This window comes from Mauremys mutica, chromosome 10 (assembly GCF_020497125.1).
Source record: "Mauremys mutica isolate MM-2020 ecotype Southern chromosome 10, ASM2049712v1, whole genome shotgun sequence".
Lineage (NCBI taxonomy): Eukaryota > Metazoa > Chordata > Testudines > Geoemydidae > Mauremys > Mauremys mutica.
In genome coordinates this window covers 41985798-42010182 of record NC_059081.1, presented here as the reverse complement: position 1 = coordinate 42010182, position 24385 = coordinate 41985798, and the positions used below count along the sequence as shown (strand labels likewise).

The window sequence follows — 24385 nt, the reverse complement described above, 5'->3', positions numbered from 1 at the left end:
CCAAAAAAGGAGTGCTGTTGTAAGGTCTAGGTTATTTTCCAACTCCTTGTTAACATGACAAAATCCTGTACTTACAGCTGATTTCTATCATTTGAATAAATGCCAGAGGAAAATACCCCCATCATACCATCACAGACCCCCATTACACCATATTTTCCTTAAGCAAAAAGTTACTCCCTGCATTGGGTTAAAATAGTTGCCATATTGTAAAAATGCAGATACCTTTACATTCATATGAGGTTTTTCTACTTTACTCTCTTAAAAACTAATGATGTTACATTTCATAAGAGTAAGCTAAATGAGTGCAAACGCTAAAAAAGAGTGACTACCGTATTTATCAGTTACTGAGCAAGTATATTTAATATCCTTACCTTGGCTTTTACAAACTGGACTATGGGGCCAAGTTCAGATACTACTTGATTTCCTACACGAATGAAGGGTACTTTGCCTGCAGTGAGATGCAGTATATTTTTAGTAAATTAAAGCTTTCTATACATACAGAGAATTATTTTTGAAATCATGGCTTTGAAGTGTTTCAGCACAAAGTGTATCAAATTGTACATGACAGTTAACATACAAAGTTTCATTTGAGAGAGACTCACAAATAAAGCCTCCCCATGCCTCTCTCTTTAGTTCACACTTTTATGCTACGACTTGCCCTATTGATTGGCTTTCATGCAAACGTAGTGGTCCCCAACCTTTTCACCGTCATGCTCCCCTTATCCACCCACCCAGCCAGGAGCGGGGACGTGGCTCGGGGGATAGAGCAGTGGACAGGAGTAAGGGGGCCACGGCTGAGACTGCAACTGGGGCTGTTAATGGAGCCATGGCCAGGGGTGGAGGCTGGAACTGGGAGCCTAGCTGCAGCCATGGGGCGGAGGCCTGAGGTGGGGCTAAGGCTGGGTGCGGAGCCAGGGTGGAGGCTGGTAGACAGGGCTGAGGCTGGGTGCAGAACTGTGGCCAGGCCGTGGGGGAGGGGGAGGCCAGAAGCCAGGGCTGTGGCTGGAAGTGGTGCTGGAGCAGAGCTGGAATGGAGCAGGGCTGCGTGGTGCTCCTTCCCTGCCCTCTCTTGGGGCTGGCCTGGGCCGCACCACGCCCCCCCAAAGTTTCCTCCACACACCCCTAGGTGGACACGCCCCGCAGTTTGGGGACCACTGCTCTCACGAATATTTGCAAGTTATTGTACAAACTGATAGGTCTCAATCCAATAATTAATTAAATCTTGCTTTGCTGGGAAGATTGTTTGTTCAATGTTTCCACAAAGCACAACTGTGGAAATCCCAGGGAAGTAGATAGAGCACTTGGCTGCCTTTATGAAACACCTACTTGACAGATACCATCTTTAAACACCAGTACATACACAGTGCTATGTAAATTTAAGAAAATTTAGATTATATATATAATATGTATTTTAACATATTGTTATTTAATCGCCTCAGCATGGAGGAAGAGACGTTGGACATTTTTTATTTTACATTAGTAAACATAGTTCACTGAATATGATGTGAGACAATAATGGACTTTGCCCATAAATGAAACAAGTCACAATACACAATAGGCTCACAAGGAGAGACAAGGAAAATGAGGATAGCAAAGTGTGTCTTCACAGAATATTTTAAAAGAACAAACCAAAGTCAAATATTATGTACAGGGTTTTTAAAAGTAATATAATTTGAAAGATATTCATGAAAATATTAAGAAGTCCAAACAGATCCCAAATGCACAGAATCTACTGCTAGACCTAGTTCAAACAGAGTTCATAACAACAGCAGGTTCAGTCATGGTCTCTATCATGAGATTCACTCCTCTCTGATTCACAGTCAGCCTAAGGGGAACAGATGAGGTACACTGCATCAACAAAAACCTCATCTGTATCTGTATGATGAAGTATTACAATAGAAATGAAAGGTTTTCTGAATTGCAAAAACTCCGTGGTTTACATTGCTGGCATATAAAGATGATCTTTCGGTATTCCTACATCCACAGTCAGCATCTGACTCCTTCAAAAGGATTTTCTAGTTGTGGAAAGTATCATTACAAAGTGTCCTACACAAATGTGGAGATGCCCGTCTGAGAACCACTACAATCAGTTTGAGATTTTTTACAGGAATGAAAACCTTTTGCGAATAGCCTGGTTTGGTTGGAATTAATTTTCGTGTTATTAAAACGATATTGAAGTAAACAGAAAAACAAACAGAAAACTGCACAAAAATTGTAGAGGCTCTTAGGACAATGAATAAATCACCACATTTATACTCCTAGCTGTATTTAAAATGGAACCAGTATGACAAATAGAATATGCTAGATGTGATCAGTACAGCACAACTCTCATCAGCCCATGTCAGTCATACTCCTTTCTGCATTATTTAGCCAGTGGTAAAAAAAAAAAAAAAAAAGCTTCAGACACAAGTAATGGTGTATTAGATAATAGCCAATGTGACTGGGAGGAAGGGAGTGCGGGAGGTGGAAAATACAAGTATCACCACTCTTAGTATCTTACATGTAAGATACTGACTTGTTTCTACAAGGACTCAGCCCAATGGGTTTATTTTGAAAGGCTGATTTAAAAAAAAAAATCCTGCTTTTGCTACAAGAATTGTACTGTTTTCAGTGCTACCAATCATTGAGATTTTTTTAAAGCATTAATTAAAGACAGGATTCCAGCTGATTTTCCCCTAATACCAAGAAGGAGGAGCAGAGCTAACCATGCAGTATGCAGATGCAAAGACCCACGTAGGCAGGCATTTTTACTGCTCCATGCTTGAATCAAAAATTATAAAAGTAGCTTAATTTAACTCATACAAATGGATCCTAATGCAATGCAGAATTTTAGGATATCAAAATTGTGTTGTGTATTCAGCAATTTTTTTCTAGTAACCTTTTAGATGAGAGTGTATAGAAATTCCCAACAGAGTTTGGGATTTAAAAAAAAACAACCATCAAATACTGAACTTGCATTTTTTGCAAACAGTCTTTTGAATCAGAGGAGGACTTAAGTACAACACTGTTCTTGGTACTGACAGTTTATCCATGATTTGTCCACAATTATTAACATGCTGACAATCACCTTCCAGCTAAGATGATAAAAGACATTTCTTCCCACCCTTAAAACAGTGGGAAATGGACCACCATTCATTGGCCAACAGGGTATCTATCCCCAGGGGTATGTCCCTGGAGATCAGTAGAGATACTTCTGCATACAGAACCCTCTGGGCTTGAGAAGGCCAAGAGTCCCTAGGCATTTTTTGAGAGTGTTACCACCAGACTGCTAAGTAACCGAGGGCGTGAATCCACTGTATGTCCACTGCATTTAAAACGTGCAAGACAGTACATTTTAAAAGTTTGTATTTGATTTATCTCATTCTCTATAGAGAAAAATCACAGTAGACTAAGGAAAAAAAATAAAGAGGCAACCCACATACACCAGCACTGACTGGCTGTTATCTGAAAGTTGAGGTGCTGTTGCCATGGCATCAAAACATAGGTACTAACACAGTAATTTAAATGAACACCACACTTACCAGATGGGGACATATATTCTGCATTTGCTCTACAAACCACCTGGACTGGCAGATTGCACATTTGCAAAAAGGCCTGAGAACAAAGAGGAGCACAGAAAAAGGAAAACACGTATTAGCTGATGGCAAAACATGGATTTGTTTTAAATATATTAAACTAGTACTTAGCGCAATGTTTATAAAGTACAGGTATCTGTATTCTGTTTTAGGGAAAACAGAAAAGGAAAGAAAGAAAAAATATAAAACTTCATTGGACAATAGTGTATAAGGATATTGTCCAAAATCATTAGTAAGAATTCTTCTGTTTAACAAAGTTACATCTGTTTTTCCCATTTGATGGTGGCATTTGACCGCCAAAGTTACTGTTGTTTATAAGTCACTAATAATCAGTTTAAGTGACATTTTGTCAACCTGAACATTGGAGCACATATCTTTTGTGGTTATTATTGACTAATATGTTTAGAGAACAAGCACCAGCATGTGCTGCTACATCTCTAGCATATTTTTTTAAAAACCAAAACACATTTTTTTTTTTAAATCCTTCCCCTGCCATATTTTCACTAGCCAACATTTCCACAATTTTTGCTTTGCAATTCTGCTAGATTAAAAGGCGGTGTTTATTACCAGTAGAGTTTACTTGAATTAAGGGTATAGTTGACCAATGTAATGTTTTTTTATATCTATCTATAACCCTGGACAAAGCTATTTCCACAGGATACTAATTTTTATCAGCAGTAGTCATCATCATAAAATACTTAGAGTGTTTCTGTGTAAGAACAAAATAACTTTCACAAGGTAACTCACACTTTCGATAGTGAGAGCATGGCAAGTATAAATATCCTCTCAAAGTCAGTGGTGAGGCACACAATGTTAAATCCTGTTGGGTATTTGGTATTCGCCTTTGCCAGCAAAAAGGCCAAAATCTTAAATTCCAAATCTGAAAGCTATAAATCCAGAATTGAGCTCTTCACTACTTTCTGAACAAAGGCAGATACAACTAAATTAATTTTAAAGAAATCTATTACACATAAAAGAAGTTTTATTATGATTTTAAGGACGGTATATGTACTTAACATGCATGCACAACAGCTTTGTTAACATAGCAGACCACTAGGGTCTATCTGTTATATTGTGTGACACTGGCAGACCAGGTTTCAGCTCATGCCAGGGTCTCCATGTCTCCACTGAACACTGGCAAATAAACAACTGGAATCAGTCTGGCTCACCTGTGTATTAGCATTAGGCTATATAAGAACGTGTTTGGTGTTTACACTTTATTGAATGCTTGTGAGTTGCTGCACACATTAATTTCACTTATAGCATCTGTATTTTGACAGGTAATATTTAAGAATTTGTATTGTAAACTTCTGTGACTGGGTAAATCACCAGACAGGAGAGAGACATTAACTAGTGTAAAGTACTGTTTTCCAACAGAAGGTGTTACGCCCTGGCCAACAAGGAAATCCCATCAACACCAGACAGACTATTGTGGAACATTAACGAGAACAAAAGATTGTCATGCTCTGCAACCCTCCTACCCCATGAAGATGAGTCATGCATGTAAATTACTGTCATCAGCTGAGTTTGCAGCTCAGAGCACAGGGGGGAAGGGAATAAAAAAACCCAACAAGAAGGAACTGTATCTCAGTGCTGCTTGGACTCTAGGGGGCAAGGTTTTCTAAGCACAAGCAGGGAATCCCAAGCTGCTTAGCTTGGGTTAGCCCTAAAGGACATACAGAGCTTGCTTATTACAGAAGCTTCTATTACCTTTTGAAATTTAAGATTGTAACTCTTTTGTGTATAATGTTTACCTGCTTTAATCTTGTAAATAACTCATTTTCTTTTCCTATTAATAAATCTGTCAATAGTTTATTACAGGATTGGCTACAAGCATTGTCTTTGGTGAGAGACCTACGGTGCAATTGACCTAGGGTAAGCATCTGGTTCCTTGGGGCTGGGAGTAATCTGACTATTGCTGTGATCCTTGGTGTAAGGGACCATCTATCACAAAGGTGGGCTTACCTGGCTGGCAAGACAGTAACCTAGGAGACTGTCTGTGACTTCACCTTAAGGCTGTTATAGTACCTGAGGAGCTCTAAGTATAGAACTCGCAACCAATTTGGGGTTTGTGCCCTGGTTCTTACCAGTCTGCCCTGTACTTGAATCACTGCAGAACAGTTTGGCTTATTGATCAAGGTGAAAAAGGCTATTTCTGCTTCAAAGTACACAACCCCTAAGGAAAGAAAAGTGGCCCTTTTCTACCTTTATTTTGGAAACAATCCCAGGCTGAGAGGCATGTATATTTTTTGCAATTGTCTCAACTCTACTGAATGAAATGTTTCTTGTATTAAAAGACAAATTAACATGCATGAAAATAAACTCTAACTAAAGGTAAGATTGTCACATAAATCAAGAAAAATTCAAATCTTAAATTGGTACTTGCCCTGTTGCCCGCTATGCACAAGTGCGCCATCAGTGTGTGATTTAATGTACCAAATATTCTGCAATAGTCAGGCACTAGGGGTAAAGTTTAACACAGCTTTATATTTTTGGCCAAACAACTCTTCTTTCTTTATTATAATTTCACTTCAGTAAAAATATTGAAATTAGGATTAATTTAAGAATGCACTTCCAAGCCCTGGTTTTCTTCTCCTGATTTAAGTCAGAGGCTGGGGAAATTTTGCTCTGATGTTTTGTGGCTAGAATGATGCCAGAGAGCTTAGAAGACTATGTCTCAAATCAGTAGAGACTATATTAAAACACCATCTAAACTAATAGCATTTCCTTCCCTCCAATTCTTTCAGCCTCCTCCAAGAGTTTAGTTTTGGAATGAAGAATAAAGTTAGACCACTGATCTTTGGTAGGACTGGGGAAGAGTGAAGTTAAGGAAGATAACCAGCAACCCACTGGAAAGTTAGGAAAAGCACAGAAACTGAATGAGACACATAGAAAGGAGGTCCCCTCACAGACTGCTGGATGACGGTTTCTCCAGCCACACGGTGAGTAGGCAGCAGGAAGAAGAGCCTTTTACCCCTAGCCAGAGGACATCCAGGAGCTGGGACAGTTGCCAGGAACCAGCTTCTTCCTTGACCACTGCACCAAGAGACTGAATGAGCATCCTTAAACTCATCTGGTTTCCTTCTGCTGTGAAGAGATATGAGGAGATTGCTGCTTCTAGGGAGCCCAGCTCTTATATGGTAACAGTCCTACCTCAGGGATAAAAATATCTTCACCCATTTGCTCTCATCATTGCAAAAAAAAAAAAAACAAAAAAAAATCCACTCAGCTACCTGTCAAAGGCAGTCCTCCTTTCCTGTTTTCCTCTGCTCCGTTCAGCTCCATTCCTCACAAAACAGCACCAGGACTGTTGTCTCATCCTCATCCCCTTCTGCCTAAGCACCCTGGTTCTGCTCTATCCTGCCCTAATTCCTGTGTTCAACCAGGAAGCAGAAGCAATGGCTGGGAAATAAGATTAAAAAAAGACAACCCCAGAACTTATTAAAAAATGGATTGAAACCTTCAGCATAAGCCTCCCAATACCAAATAAGCTATTAGAAGTCATAAAAGCCTTTAATGTATAGGGCATTGGTCTTAACTTTGAATTTCCTTTCTTTATTATTCTGGGACTATATGTATTTTTTTAAAGTACCTTTGCATACAAATGGGCCCATTCCCTCTCCATAAGGTCATCTAAAAAGACTGGTGTACAACGTACTTTAAAAAACCCCAATATGCAAGGTCCACTAGAGAAGGGCCTAAATGTAACCCCAAATACAAACACTCCTGAACCTGGGGACAGTATTGGCCCCATATGTACTAGCTATCTTATGAACTAATTAAAAAACAGGAATTTAGTTTTAGAATCTATGTACTGGTAGAGTAGGCGTATGTACAGAATTTTAGACACTATATGCAGGTGAAATATACATAGGTTACTAATTTTGCATGGCTTTCAAAGCTGTATCTGGGCATGCAGGAATGTAAATAGCATTCAATCAGCAATACAGCATTATAGTGCTAACAGTGTACATCTCAAATGACAGCTTCGAGAAAGGTTGTGTTTCAGGAGCAAAACATTCTTAAATTAATTTATCACACCTCAAATCCATGCTCTTACTCCCTAGCTGTTTATTTCCTTCTTGAAAAGTAGCTGAAGTTTAATTTTGTCCAGGCTTGCCACAATAATTCCCTTTGCAATAGGGCACTAAATTAACTTCAGGAGTCTACATCTAGCTGGAGGTGAATTTTTATAGCGGCCATGTGCTGTTCTCAATGCTGGTTCTAAAGAAAGTGTGCCTGAATTATCCTGGAGTTAGTGCAGCAAGCAAGTCATCTCAAAGCTTTTAAATGTAGTGGTACATGCATGGATAGGATTGTATGCCAAAGAACTATCACTGACCTTTTCAGGTCTGAACTAGGTAGCTATACAGACAAATTGGTAGTGTAGATCAAGCCATAGTCTTTTCCTTGCAGAGATAGACCTCACAAATGTAAACCAATAATTAGGGAAGCTTTCCAAAGGGGAAAAAAAAATTCTACAACATTAAAGCAGATCGCACAAGCAGCAATGACCATCAGAATTAGATAGCTCTTCTAATTCTTATTTTGCCAGATCTTAGCTTGAGATAAAATTAACTGGATTCATTCATCCACCCATCCTCCTTCCTGCAGTGCCCCACCCTACAAGCCTTAGAAGCATTATGGTTTCCTCTTTCCCTATGCTTTAGTAGGTTCCCCCTGTGATGTTATTGACATCAACTGTGACCGTGTAGATCATGGTTGCAACCAGGGCCCTATGGTTGCACCAGGTGTACAGAGGAGGTCAAGTGGGGTGTCTATGGAAAGGTTGTAGTTTGCTGGTCATGATTGTGCTGTCTGTATGTGTGTATCATTTTTGTACTTGAAGTTATGAATATTGGCTATATACCTGTATCTCAATGTGTTTGATTCTAAGTAGCCTCAGTGAAGCACTTGGTCAGCTTCTTGAGAAAGGACTATTCGCAGTAAGTGCCCAATCAAGAAACACTTAACTGACAATGGACTTTGTGAGACGCCATTTCATGTCTGAGCTTTCCTGGGAACGTTCAAACTAACATGTAAACAATGCCATTGGCCTGTAAAAAGCTGAATCATTCATGGACATGTGACTTGCCCAGGTGACTACAAACTCCATCTTGTTGCTGTGACTTCGCACAGAAGAACAAGGGGGGTTCTGCCCACAAAAGAGAGAATATAAAAGGCCCTGGAAGCCTCTCCATTTCGTCTTCAGCTGGCTCAAGAGATGGCCTCTCCACCCCAAAGAGATGCCTGAAAGAAGCTGGAACAAAGGACAGTAACTACGGGGGTGTGAGTGATTGCCGGACCCAGACTAGGAAGGAGTCCAGTCTGTGAAAGAAGCTTACTGGAACATCTCTGGGGGTGAGATTTCATTTGTAATCAGTTTCTTAATGCATTAGGCTTAGACTTGCGTGTTTTGTTTTATTTTGCTTGGTAACTTACTTTATTCTGTCTGTTATTACTTGGAACCACTTAAACCCTACTTTTTATACTTAATAAAATCACTTTTGTTTATTATTGAATCCAGAGAAAGTAATTAATACCTGGGGGAGCAAACAGCTGTGCATCTTCTCCCTATCAGTGTTAAAGAGGGCGGACAATTTATGAGTTTACCCTGTAAAAGGTTTATACAGAGTAAAACAGATTTATTTGGGGTTTGGATCCCATTGGGAGCTGGGTGTCTTGGTGCTAGAGGCAGGAGCACTTGCTAAGCCATTTTCAGTTAAGTCTGCAGCTTTGGGGCACATGATTCCGACCTGGGTCTGCGTTGGAGCAGACTGGCGTGTCTGGCTCAACAAGTCAGGGTTCTGAAGACCCAAGCTGGCAGGGAAAACGGTCTCAGAGTTAGTCTCAGCACATCAGGTGGAAGTCCCAAGGGGGTCTCTGTGGCCAAACCCATCACACTCCCATCCTCTACAAGTGTGAGCAGGATCATTAGATCTCAACAAGCCTTAGGTCTTGCCTTCAATTATAGGCAGTGGGTGGCAAGAGCTAGAGGAGACTCCAAATCTCTGTATGGCTGTACCAGGGCCATGAAGAGGATGGCAAAGGAGAGTCCCAAGGGAGGGGAGAGATCCTGAGCACCATGTTTAGTGGCACCTGATCCAGAAGGAGACAACTCTGGCTTTCTTCATAGAATCACAGAACTGGAAGGGGCTTTGAGACATCATCTAGTCCAGTCCCCTGCACTCATGGCAGGACTAAGTATTATCTAGACCATCCGTCACAGGTGTTTGTCTAACCTGCTCTTAAAAACCTCCAATGATGGAGATTCCACAACCTCCCTAGGCAATTTATTCCATTTGTTCCTAATGTCCAACCTAAACCTCCTTTGCTGCAATTTAAGCCCATTGCTTCTTGTTCTATTCTCAGAGGTTGAGAAAAACAATTTTTCTCCCTCCTCCTTCTAACAACCTTTTACGTACTTGAAAAAGTATGTCCCCTCTCAGTCTTTTCTTCTCCAGACTAAACAAACCCAATTTTTTCAATCTTCCCTCATAGGTCATGTTTTCTAAACCTTTCATCATTTCTCCAATTTGTCCACATCTTTCCTGAAGTGTGGCGCCTAGAACCGGACACAATACTCCAGTTGAGGCCTAATCAGCGCAGAGTAGAGCGGAAGAATGACTTCTCGTGTCTTGCTCACAACACACCTGTTAATGCATCCCAGAATGATGTTCGCTTTTTTTGCAACAGTGTTACACTGTTGACTCATATTTAGCTTATGGTCCACTATGACCCCCAGATCCCTTTCCGCAGTAGTCCTTCCTAGGCAGTCATTTCCCAATTTGTATGTGTGCAACTGATTGTTCCTTCCTAAGTGGAGTACTTTGCATTTGTCCTTATTGAATTTCATCCTACTTACTTCAGACCATTTCTCCACTTTGTCCAGATCATTTTGAATTTTAATCCTATCCTCCAAAGCACTTCCAACTCCTCCAAGCTTGGTATCATCCGCAAACTTTATAAGTGTACTCTCTAGGCCATTATCTAAATCATTGATGAAGATATTTAACAGAACCAAACCAAAAATGGATCCCTGCGGAACTCTACTTGTTATGTCCTTCCAGCATGACTGTGAACCACTGGTAACTATTCTCTGGGAACCAGTTTTGCACCCACCTTATAGGAGCTCCATCTAGGCTGCATTTCCCTAGTTTGTTTATGAGAAGGTCATGCAGACAGTATCAAAAGCCTTAATAAAGTCAAGATATACCATGTCTACCACTTCCCCCCCATCCACAAGGCTTGTTACCCTGTCAGAAAAGGCTATCAGGTTGCTTTGACACAATCTGTTCTTGACAAATCCATGCTGATTGTTACTTATCACCTGATTATCTTCTAGATGTTTGCAAACTGATTGCTTAATTATTTGATCCTTTATCTTTCTGAAGCAGCAAAGAATCCTGTGGCACCTTATAGACTAACAGACGTTTTGCAGCATGAGCTTTCGTGGGTGAATACCCACTTCTTCGGATGCAAGTCTTGCATCCGAAGAAGTGGGTATTCACCCACGAAAGCTCATGCTGCAAAACGTCTGTTAGTCTATAAGGTGCCACAGGATTCTTTGCTGCTTCTACAGAACCAGACTAACACGGCTACCCCTCTGATACTTTATCTTTCTGGGTACTGAAGTTAAGATGACTGGTCTGTAATTCCCTGGATTGTCCTTATTTCTCTTTTTATAGATTGGCACTATATTTGCCATTTTCCAGTCTTCTGGAATCTCTCCTGTCTTCCATATGATTTTTCAAAAATAATTGTTAATGGCTCAGATATCCCCTCAGTCAGCTCCTTGAGTATTCTAGGATGCATTTCATCAGGCCATGGTGACTTGACGACATCTAATTTGTCTAAGTAATTTTTAACTTGTTCTTTCCCTATTTTAGCCTCTTCTGATCCTACTTCATTTTCGCTGGTATTCACTGTTACACATCGAACCACCACCAACTTTCTTGGCGAAAATTGAAACAAAAAAGTCATTAAGCACCTCTGCCATTACCACATTTTCTGTTATTGTTCCCTTCCCCACCCCCATTGAGTAACAGGCCTACCCTGTCCTTGGACTTCTTCTTGCTTCTAATGTATTTGTAGAATGTTTTCGTTACCCTTGATGTCTCTAGCTAGTTTGACCTCGTTTTGTGCCTTGGCCTTTCTAATTTTGTTTCTACAAACAAACTTGTATAGTTTGTTTACATTCATGCTTTGCAATTTGACCTAGTTTCCACTTTTTGTAGGACTCTTCTTTGATTTTTAGATCATTGAAGATTTCCTGGTTAAGCCAGGGTAGTCTCTTACCATACTTACTATCTTTCCTACGCAGTGGGATAGTTTGCTCTTGGGCCCTTAATATGGTCATTCACCATTCATAGTGAGGAGGTGAGGTGACTGACACATTTTTCACAATCTGTGCATTATCTTCCTAATTAAGAATTTATAAACATTCTTCCTCAGAGGCATTATCCTGTAAGGTGCTGAGAACTCTTATTTTATGTGCCAACCAATTAATCAAGTGCGATTAGACACACAGCTAGCATGCTTACAATGGATGGATATAAAACCCATTATAACTTAACTGAATGTGCTGCAGGTTTTTAATATTCCAACTTCACACTCTACCGTTAGAGTCATCTCCACATGTGATGAGCAGTGCCATAATCTGTGGACTTCTCAAAACCTACTAATATTCTTTAAAGGTAATTTACACTCAAAACAAGGATATGAGCTACAACTCTTAACTGCACCCCCTTTTTTAGGGGAATACCAGTAAGGTTCATCACAACATCAGTGACTTACTGGTATTCACTGTTGACATCATCACTTTCAAAGGGGTACTCTTGGATTCTCCTTAACTATTTATTTGCTAGGACTTTGTTCTGACAAAAACATGAGCATTTAAATAAACTAAGCATTGGTGACTTAATGTGTGGTGTACATATTGTGACAATTGTTAAAGAAAATAACATTACTCCTAGCCACAGAGAGGGCTAAGGTCAGGGATGCGATTATATAATTTCCCAGATTCCACCACCCATTCAAAAATATTAGGGCTGGTCTACACTGAAAACTTACATCAGCATAGCTACATCTCTCAGGTGTGGAAAAATCCACACCCCGAAAGATATAGCTATGCCGACCTAACCCCCAGTGTAGACAGCACTAGGTTGATGGAAGAATTCATCTGTTGACCTGGCTACTGCCTCTCAGGGAGGTTGATTAACTACAGAGACAAGAGAAACCCTTCAATCGCCATCATGAGTGTATACACTGAAATGTTGCAGTTGTGCCAGACTGTAGCGTTTTAAGTATAGCCATAGCCTTAGACAATTGATTTCACTATAATAACTTTCACATTCTCCTGTATTAACATGACTGACATACTTAGGAAATTATGAGCATTAAAAACTTAACATGTTAATTGTGGTTTTCAGTTAAGCACAGTTAATGCTTTTCATGTAAATGACAATTATGTTATCCCCTAGATAATTCAAGGGTAAGGGAATCACAAGCAACATGTGCTTATAGGTATCTATTGCCAGAAAATTTTGACTGATTTTTTGATAAAGTAAACATTATATGAAGAGAAAGCAGTAGACTAATATATTTGGATTCTAGTAAGCATTTGATTAGGCATCGGGGAAATTACTCCAAATTAGTTTAAATTGGCTGGATTTGAATAATCATGAGGAGAGAAAACAGAAACACCACACAAACAAAGAGGTACAAAAAGTGACAATGTATTGAGATGGGGATACTTGGGAGGAAGGATCTAGTGGACAATGCAAGAATCTTTGTCAGGCTTGATCTTATTTAACATCTTCTTTAGTGACTAAAAAGGAGTGAGCAGCACAAAGTGTGTAGATGATACTAAACTGGAATGCACTGCAATACCAGCGAGAATAAAAAAAAAATAGAATATTGATGACTTTGCAGCCCCAAGCGTCTCATTTTCTCACCATGGTACCTTCCATATATGAAGAGTAGGAGGGGTGACAAGGTGGAGCTCTACTTCACCTTTTACAAAAGAGCTCGTGGCAGTAGGGGATTACCCAACATTCTCTTGGACTTTTCAAAGAGAAGAGACTGGAATCACTCCAACTCAATTCTGTTAAGGTCCACAAACACATCAGTTCTACTTCGTAGTAGCAAATGGTAGCAAAGGCAGACATATCTATTGGTTCAATATTCATCAACAGAGATCAGTCAACCAAACCTATGCAGTCTCTGACCCATATTCAGGTCTAAAACCAGAATACAAAGGACCAAGGAAATTTGATGATTCTAGACAACTCAACAAGTTGCTTTGCCAAATCCTTCTTTAAAAAGAAAAAAAATGCCCCCAAAAGGTTAGGAACTGGGCAATAACTGGGAAGATGACTAATATCAAAAGATAGTTCATTGAGAGTGGGCACAACAATCACTTGTTGAAAAGATGCCAACACCTCTAATGGGAAGCATTAATCTCTGTCAAGAGTGCATTCAACTCCCCCCATAAGTGATTTTACAAGTCAAGAGGGGTTCAGTTTGCAGGCCAAAACCTAACGTTCGCCCAAGACCTTCAGAACCTCATATAGGAAAAATGTAGCAGTTGCACGCATCCACTGACCTCAGCATGGATCTACTACCCAAGCAGCAGCCAAATCTTAGCAATCTTGCCAATGAGCTCCTTAAGGGAGATACTGTACTCTGAGTGAACACAGTGGAGTCACCCCTTGCAACACATCTGACACTCATAACTTCAGATGAAAAAGTTTTCACAGCTATTTTAGTCAGGAAAAATGTTCATAGCTTTCCAGGTCCCCCCTCTAGGGAAGTCTTAGCCCCCTCAGCCAAAAATATTCAAATGCCAATACAAAAAGGAAAATAGCTTCAAAATGCAAACTGAACTCCTATTTGATAGCTTAGAAAGGGCAAATGTCTTTTTCTGACTTATTAGCATCTGGCCATAAGAGTTGGGGTAGATTAACAGAAATATTTAAAATCAAGAAGAATAAAGTGAAAACTGATCAGTCTTCTCCTTATTTCCCTAGCCTGTATTACAACAATAAGCAATAATACTAGTGCCCAGGACACTTATAAAAGTAAAGGAAACTTCCTACAAGAGTCGATGTGGAATTCATTGTCACAGGAAGACATCAAGCCAAACATTCTGTCGGGATTTTAAAAAGACTCGATTTTATGGACTGCATTTGTAGTTCAGCATGCTATAACAGTAATCGAATCTCACATTTCTGGGTACAAGATTATTGCCACTGACATCAAGAATTCCTTCCCTATCCACTCATCCCACAGGGTTTCATTGGAGGGGTTTACCTTCTTCTGAATCAATGGTATTGGCCACTGCCAGAAGCAGAACACCAAACAACCTGGACCTGCAGTGCAATCTAGTATGGCAAGTCCTATATGATCAATATAGCTTCTGAGGGTCAGGTTCTATTAAAAATTATTCCTAAAACTGAAGGTATGTATGTTGTCCTCTCTGTGGAGAAGGTTGTTAACCTTGTAGCAGACAAACAACCCATCTCCTACAGCACAATGTACTCTCATACAGGACCTTAGTTTGCTGATTTCATATTCATTTTTGGTTCCACTTAGTAGTACACCTCTACTTCGATATAACGCTGTCCTCAGGAGCCAAAAAAAAAATCTTACCATGTTATAGGTGAAACCACGTTATATCGAACTTGCTTTGATCCACCAGAGTGCACAGCACCGCCCCCCCGGAGCACTGCTTTCCCACGTTATATCCGAATTCATGTTATATCGGGTCGCGTTATATCAGGGAAGAGGTGTAGTAGCAGTAGTACTGTATCTATTTTATTTTGAATGTCAGTATGAAACAAAAAAGTGCATTTTAACTGCAAGAGAAAGAACTAATAGCAATATGCAGAAAGGGCTCATGTCAAGCTTTAACATGACACGGATTACGAAACTAAAACCTCTTTCACATGTCTTTCATTTTAACCAAGGGAGATGGCACAACCTGTCAAAACAGCACTGTTACCCATGTCAGTCAGTTCTAAGATGCTCCTATATACTGACTTACAACATCAAGCTACTGAGCACATGGTGTCTCTTAATATTAATAATCAGAAAAAAATAAGTTTTCAGCCTCTGTCTGAGCTTTTGAAAATGGGTTTCACCTGTAAATTTAGTTTGATTTTAAGTGAAAGAACTGTTAACTAAGAAAACACGTGAGTCTATATTCATTGACAGAATTTGAATGGGACAGTTTGATTCAGTTAAAAGAACAAACAAACAAACAAACAACATTGCTTAAAATAACACCATCAACTTGTTTTATTTCCCCAATTTCAGAAAATCCAATTTTCTGACAGAGCACCCTTTAAATAGTATGTGTTGAATTCTGGTTAGCATTAAAAATAAAGAGAATACTCTTCCTGCACACATTGCTAATGTTCAGAAGGGATTTGGGGAGGCCCAAGAGGACACCGCAGGGTTCGCTTAGTATCCCTCTCCTTTCTCTGCACGCTCACACGTGCCTGCCATTTTCACTTTTGCTGCTGCTTTTGAAAACTCCCCTCAGAACTATGCAATAGACTGATGTCATCATACTAGAGCATAAGATGGGAAGTGAAAATGCCTATGTACAGTGCTATTAGAGAGAGAAGGTGGGTGAGGTAATATCTTTTATTGGACCAACATCTGCTGGTGAGAGAGAAAAGCTTTGAAGCTTACACAGATTTCATGTTCACTCCTGTTAAATGTACAAAGTAAAACAAACAAAATAGACGGTTTATTCTCTTTAGCCTTTCAGTTAGTCAACCTAGGTGTTACTTGAAACACTAGTAGGTACCAACAAAAATTTTCAAACTTAAATGTTATTTTTCAAGTTGGCAATGTGACTACTACTCCAGAATATCTCTTAGTGAATCATCCACTAGGTTTTTCCATCTCAAAGCAGAAAAAACACACCCACTAAACACAATACTCTAAGCATAAATTCCAATTGGATGTAAATAATATCAAGATTTCAGTATTTAAAGGTCAGAATCACTACCTCCCACCCTCTTATTCCAGAGCTCAGACAGTTCACATTCTATATCCCTGTAGGCAGTGGTGAAAGTAAAATACAGCTCTTACCGGTAGGGGTCCCACTCTGTGCCCCCCGAAGGGGCGGAGCCTCAGGTGGAAGGGGCGGGGCCAGTGGTGGAAGTAAGTTACATTTCTTACCGTACTGTCCAAACACAAGCAACCCACCTCTCCTACATACTTCATGGATCCCTCCCATTTCATGACTTAGATATAGAAAATAAAGCTACTATTACAACTACCAGTGCTGTCTGTAATAAAACTTTACTATTGGAATAAGCCTGAAAAACTGAAAACTCACCGTCACATTTTTCTCCTTGTCCTCCCTCCTCCTCCTCCAGCCAGGCTGCCCCACGCGGCTAGGCTCCACGTTCCCCCGACCCCCGCACTCAGCAGGGGCTCCCCTCTAGCTTGTAGCAGGGAGCAGGGGGACTGGCTGAGGGAGAAGCCTCCTCAGGTAGCTTGCTGCCTGCATAAGAATAGTTTAAACTTAGCTGTTCACTCTGTGGTCTGAACGGGATTCGGGGCTATTTCTGGCATCCTTGTTAATTTCAGTCAGAGTTGTTGGGGAGGGAAGGGGGGACAGTGAGACCAAGGCAGGGGCAGAATACAATAGCTATTTGGCTGCAGAGCTTAAATCCAGAGCTAATAAAAAAGTCAGTGGAAGGGGAAAACTCACCATCACATCAGTTTCTCTCCACCCTCCTCCTCCAGCCAGGCTGCCGATAGGGCTAGGCTCAGTGCTTCCCTCAACCCCTGCACTCTGCAGGGGCTCCCCTCTAGCTTGTAGCAGGGGGACTGGCTGAGGGAGAAGCCTCTCCAGGTAGCCTGCTGCCTGCATAAGAACAGTTTAAACTTAGCTGTTCACTCTGAGGTCCCCTGGATTAGGGGCTATTCTGGTATCCTTGTTAATTTCACTCTCGGTTGTTGGGGGTGGGTGGGTGACCAAAGCTGGGGCAGTTCTTTTCTGCCCCCTGGATGAGACGATCTTCAATAACATAAATTGAATATAAATGAAACTGCCCCGACTTTGGTCACCCCCCACCCCAACAACCAAGAGTGAAATTAACAAGGATGCCAGAAATAGCCCCTAATCCAGGTTCAGACTGTGGAGTGAACAGCTAAATTTAAACTGTTCCTATGCAGGCAGCAGGCTACCTGGGGAGGCTTCTCCCTCAGCCAGTCCCCCTGCTACAAGGTAGAGGGGAGTCTCTGCAGCCCCTGCTGAGTGCGGGGGTCAGAGGAACGCGGAGCCTAGCCACATCGGGCAGCCTGGCTGGAGGAGGAGAGGGAGAGAAACAACAAATGTGACAGTGAGTTTTCCCTTTCCAAGCTTTTATTAGCTTTGAGTTTGAACTTTTTGTTATGCAACCAAAAGAGGTGAAAGTAAGCCAGTACTGAATGCTCCACTTATTTGCCGGTACACCACTGCACTTTTTTTTTTTTTTTTTTTTTTTTTTTAACCGGTACTCCGTACGGGGCCGAACCAGCTTACTTTCACGTCTGCCTGTAGGAGAAACCCTACTTTCAGATGACAAGCTCCAGGCTTCTTTCAGAGGAGACGCATATTATCAGTTTCATAATTAAATCCAAACCACTGTACGTAATATCTCATTGACTAGTATTTTAAAAGCATTCACAAATGCTACTGTGAAGAAAGAAAGGTGTTTTCATTCTTATTCTATTTCATCAAGACACAAAGGAGAATCTGTGATGACAACTGAAGAATTATTCTTCCCCTTATTGAAGGGACGTCTTTTAAAATGAAAAACCATGAACAAATCTACAAAATAATTCAGTTTTTATATCTAACAGCTGCAGACCTTGTAATTGAAATAGTGTGTCTAAGGCTACAAATGAAAACTGTTCAGTATCATTCTTTGAGTGACAGATTAAATTCCTAATCCAGTTGTGGTAATGGCCACATTTGTAGTTTAACATAAATTAAGAGCTTAATTATATTTGCGACTATTTTAAACAAAATAACAAATTCCTTTGTACCTGTGAATGTAATTTATAGCAAAGCCAGGTTCATTTTCCAAAACAATCTATTTTACACTGCAGCAGAACACTGCTATAATAGTATAATGTAATTCTTGTTGTAGAATGTGGAAAGAGTAGATTCACTGGTAGCACAGAGGAGGTTTTGAAGATAAATGAAGATGCTATTCATTCAGGGGTAATTTCATCTTAGAACTATATGAAAGATGTTTCACTCACATGCTGTAGTTGCATGGCTAGGGATTTAAGTGTATTTTCAGCTACAAAGTAATGCTACTAGATCAATTATGTTGATACTGTATTTCTCATCATGAAGAATTTTAGCTTTTATTCTGTTTAAAAATGGATTGTCGGATTTTCATTTCACTACTGAATCTTTCTTTTGTGTAGGGCAACAACTTAAAATTCAGCTTACTGGTTAGCTTCAAAAACAAAATTACACAATTCATATGTTAATATCACAGGCCTGCAAAAAACTATTAATCATGGGTGCTTTACCTCAACAAGTTATCAAATAATTGTATAAATAAGCAGTTAACCTGGGCAATTTAAACTTCTGTTGCATAAATGTCCCTCTTTGATGCAATACTACTAGCCAATTCTAGCTCCCTTCTTGAAGCAATACATAGACCAAATGCATGGTTTCTGCAACTGATACTGGATTTTAATATCACTCACTATATGTTCTGAAACCACAAGATAGTACCACACACTATGTTGTACCTGCCTGAAGGTTTTTAAGTATCAACATGTTTAGGCTTGTGTACATAACATTTATATATATATATGAATGAGAGAGAGAGATTACAAAAATAGTTTATAATGTAAAGTATTATACAATACACATAGTATTTAAAGCAATACATACAAGATCAGCCTCACATTTTATATAAGGATGTAACAGAACACTCACTTCTGGAATTTAGAACTGAATACTAAAGAGGTCTTAGTTCCCCAGGCATCTTGAGCAAAATTCACACTCTCCTTTTACTTCCAGCATAATGTCTGAGTAATTGAATTTTGTGTGGGAAACACCATGGCGATTGTGGGGACAGAATCTACTTCTAGATTCAGGCAAAGCAGCCTGTCTGCTATTGCGTCCCACCAGCTGGAATACTATCTGCAGACCTTCCATGCCCCCTTATTTGAGGCCCATAGATTCATAAAAAGCACAAATCCAATTGCACCACTTCCGGTTTCTCCCTGACTGTTAAATGTCTGTATTACAGAGGCCTCAATAAATTTGTCTTCCAGACTTACTTAAGATCACTGAAATAACCCTTATTCCGTCAGGTTTTAATTCTGTAATTTCTCTTCTTTTATGTGTTTCAGTCATTACATGGTTTACACACGTGATTCACAAATAAAATGCCTTATTGACTTGACAGCGTACAGGCTGTACAAGGAAATAAATATAGGAACTGGAAAACACCATCTTTTACTTTTTGTATTGCAGTAATGCCAATAAGGACTGGGGCTCAAATGTGGTAGGTGCTGTGTGAACTTGGAGGAAGACCATCCTGAAGAGTTTACAGTTAAAAATAAGAGTTATTTAAATAGTATTATGTAAGTTATTAAAATTGAGTGTTAGTAATTTCCATTTTGCTGCTCTCTCTCTCAAACAGTAAAATGGTACCATAGAGAACCAACACAAAATCCTTTTGTCAAATTCTTAAAGTTATTCTTCCAAAATTAGAGTGCGTGTTTAAGGTACAACAGAACACAGCAGGCAGAAATTGTAAAATTTGAGGTATTTAAATGAGAGTTTCATATCTGGGGAAGGATTTGGGGGATAAAAATTATATCTTTATTTTTATTGCTAGGTGTCTGTGGAGTCCGTTCTATTTGTCCATAGGATGAAATAAATGGCTGGGCAGGGGAGATCAGGACAGTATTTTGCATGTATACACAGGTCTATAAAACAAAATAAAAATATATTAGAAAACCACTGCTTTAAAATCAACAAATTTGCCTTTGCTAGAGGGAGTTATCTAGGGAGTATAAAATGTTGTTCTTTGCAATAATACAGTAGTGTGCGTATACACATACATATATACACACACAATACTGCATGTATTTAGGCTGTCACTGATTAATATTCTGTTAATGGTTTTCATTGCTAACTATATCCACTCCTTTTTGGATATACTGAGGTTTAGCTATCGAGATACTGTTTTTATAGTCAGCAGAAAGGAAAAACAGGAATATTGAGTACTTGAAAATTCCAGCATAAATAAGGTGAGGGAAATGATTTTTGGGGAGGAAGATGATAGGCACACTGAGTTATATCACTTATCTTGATTTGTGCATGTAATTTTTCATTAACTTGAATGGGAGCAAGGCTACACATATCATGAGAAGAAGAGACTTTATCCTGCTACAGGGTAGAGAATGTCATACGTAGAATAATCATCACTGAAATTGCATCATTTCCCTTTTATATGAATTTCTTTGCTGTGAAAGTAAATTGACATTTTGTATCAAGATTTGCAGCATAAGATAATTTTATCTTAATTTCCAATAGGACTGTATAATATGCTACTTTAGTTTAGTGGACAAGTAGTGTACACCAAACACCGTGAAAGATCAAGGGATTCACAATTAAATCTACTTTCAGGAATTGCAGGTTACCCAAATATATACATCTCCAAGCAGGATCAGCACAGGAGTTCCACAATGGGAATTTTTAATTAAACATAAGACGGCACTAATATTCAGTATAATGACTATATCATATCACTTTCTAAAAAGGTTACCCCCAGTCACATACATCCAGTCTTAAGTTTGCACTGCAATGTGCAAGAAATAGGCCATGTAACTCCATTCAATATTTTAAAAAATGTACATAATCAATTCCTTATCCTGAATCTTTAGCCTTTATAAAGCCTTTATAAAGGCTGTCTGCAATAATCACTCACTCGCACACACATACAGATCTTATTTTTCTTTCCAGGGTATCTGTTCCATAGCCAAGCAGAAACTGACATGCTAGATCATGCTCCAAAAAGTGGCCGGCACCACGTCCCTGCGGCCTCTGGGGGGAAGTGGGGGGGGAAAAAGAGGGCTCCACACAGTGCCCTCACCTGCAGGCACCGCCCCCCTCAGCTCCCATTGGCCGGAAACAGGGAACCACGGCCAATGGGAGCTTCAGGGGAGGTATCTGCAGGCGAGGGCAGCACACCGAGCCCTCCCCGACTCCCAGGGGCCACAGGGATGTGGTGCCGGCCACTTCTGGGAGTGGCGTGGGGCCAGGAAGGCAGGGGTAAGCGGTGCTGGGCGGGAGCCCACATCCCAATCCCCTGCCTTGAGCCCCCTAACCTCCTGTCTTGAGCTCCCTGCCCCACCCCTCCTGTGCCCTGAGCCCCCGCCGCACCCCTACTGCACCCAAACCCCCTGCCCTGAGCCCCCTGCCACACCCCACATCCCAACCCCCTGCCCTGAGCCTCCAGCTGCACCCCACACCCCTCCTGCACCCCAACCCCCCTGCCCTGAGCCACCTCCTGCACCTCAACCCCCTGCCCTGAGCCCCCTCTTGCACCCCTCTCTGCACTCCAACCCCCTGCCCTGAGCCCTTTCCTGCAAACTGCACCCCTCTCCCACATCTCCTACTGCACCCCAACCCTCTGTCCCATCCCTACATTCATGGCATTACATACAATTTTCTCACCCACATGTGGCCCTTGGGCCAAAATGTTTGCCCACCCGTGCTAGATGCATGGTAATGTTACCATTTGTAAAGACTATGGTCAGCTTTTATTTTAACTAATTGCTTAGTAACTCATTTGTCATGCCCTTTTATAGATATATATATTTATTCATCTATTCTTTGCGAGCCTGCCAAGGCAGACATCATAAAGAGGTGCTATTATGGAAAGGAGATTTCTAGAAGGATTTGGTGTAGGTGACAGCCAAATTATGGCAAGTTTAGGGTTTTATCTAAACCATCTTTCCTGAAGGATCTCCTAGCAGCCCCCTCACAAACCTATTTAATCAGAGGAACACAGAACTCCGAGGCATCTTCACCATGCGTAAGCCCAAACAAGCAATGAACAACCTGTGTGCTACGTCTAAGGGAAATCTACGTACCATAGGTCAGTGTCTGAGAGTTACTGGAGAGAAAAAGAAAGGCAGCTTGTATAAGAATATATTGAGGAAAGAAGTCCCAGGTATTGGCTTCCTCTCTTCCTACCCCAACGCATGCCTATCCACCCGTCCTTAAAAACACATACAAAATTCATCAGAAAAAGATACAACTGTTCCCGTTTTTGATGTTGCCTAATGCAATGTATGCCAGGTGAGCTAATTTTAAAACTGCCTGATCATTAAGCTTTTTTTTTCTTCTTTTAATTACGCATCCTAATATTTACATTTTGTAGACAGCTTTTTTTTTATTATTTCTTTGAGATCACAACTGTGTTCCTAATACAGATTCTTCTAAACTGATACCATTCCCCCATACAGAATAAAATTGTTCCATAAAGTTTAAATCAGATATCTGCCAAAGTCATATTTATAGTCATGGCTACTATCAGCTGTCAAGCCAAAGAATATTGAAGAAAAAACAGGCATTTTTAATATATTATGGTTAATATATCATCTAAGTGACATGTGCAGGATAACAATAGAATTGGAATGGTCAAGCAAAAGGCTACATTAGAAAAGGAAACGTCTGTTTTGTTTGGAAAGAAACCAAAACCACACCTGTAACCCTGATGGATGGAGAGAAGATTCATGAAAACTACAAAAGTAAGGGTTTCTGGGGCTAAAGCTAACAAATGATCAAATGCTCAACAAATCTCCTTATTTCTTCCCACTGTAAGGAATTATTTAAAACATACTGCACCACAGAGAGGGGGGGGGGTGTAAAACAATAGCATCTGTTTTTCAAAATAAATGGAAAATGTGTCCACCTATCAACGAAACAAGATACTTGGGGGGGGGGGGTAGGATTACCAAAGGAACACTGGTATTTTCCAGACTCTCAGCAAAAAATGTATTATATACTTTGGACAGAATAGGGTCCTTAGAGGATTGCTGGAGTGACCAAAGAATCCTGAACTTTTGATTGGCATTTTTACAAAATACAGGTTAGTGAACCTTTTACATGATCTCTCTAATGGTCCCACTCTGACCAGAGATGCAGCCTTCTGGGGTACATAAGCCCCCAAAAGGCTATATTAACTAGTTGTGCAATGGACTAGACCACATATGGGAACAAGTAGAAGTGAGAAAATGAATCAACCCTCTTCCACAGCCAACACTAGAGTGCTTTGGAGGTTGGGGAACTTTTCTTGCCAGCCAGTCCCTCTCTACTACTGGGGGAAACTGTCCCCTCAGAATAAAGAGCAGCCTCTGGGGTCACTGAACTTAACAAGTTAATGGAGTTTACATGGACTTTCCAGCCACAAAGGCACTTTAAAGCAGATTAGAGCCTTAAATATGTCAATTATATGGACTACCTCTAACACACACTGGAGTGTACAAATATACAGTGGATTCTAACTCTTTACATACAGTGGAACTGGATTCCTTGTGTTTTGGGGATATTGGCTGTGGATAATGTAACCAACAAGCATATAATGAGTGGTCTTTGGGAGGACATCTTTCCCTAAGCAACCCACAAGGTGGACAACAGCTGGAAAGACAACAAAGGTCAAATAGGAGCTGCCAGTAGTGTGTCCAATTCCCATTATAAATAGGTAGACAGATGTAAATATTAACAGATGCATAAGCACTAATATTAGGATCCTTAAAAA

The 24385-nt window shown here is 40.3% G+C and overlaps 1 protein-coding gene across 3 annotated transcripts in view; it reads right to left on the bottom strand.

The window, feature by feature from the left end:
- The window catches only part of MTX2 (metaxin 2), a 50139-nt gene that overhangs the window by 4848 nt on the left and 20906 nt on the right, over window positions 1–24385 (bottom strand). For all 3 annotated transcript variants that reach the window (XM_044978523.1, XM_044978524.1, XM_044978525.1), the window contains exons 4-5: window positions 3522–3594; window positions 372–448 (exon numbers count right to left, since the gene is read on the bottom strand). In XM_044978523.1, the coding sequence (XP_044834458.1) occupies window positions 372–448; window positions 3522–3594 (150 nt within the window). The remainder of the gene's footprint in view (window positions 1–371; window positions 449–3521; window positions 3595–24385) is intronic.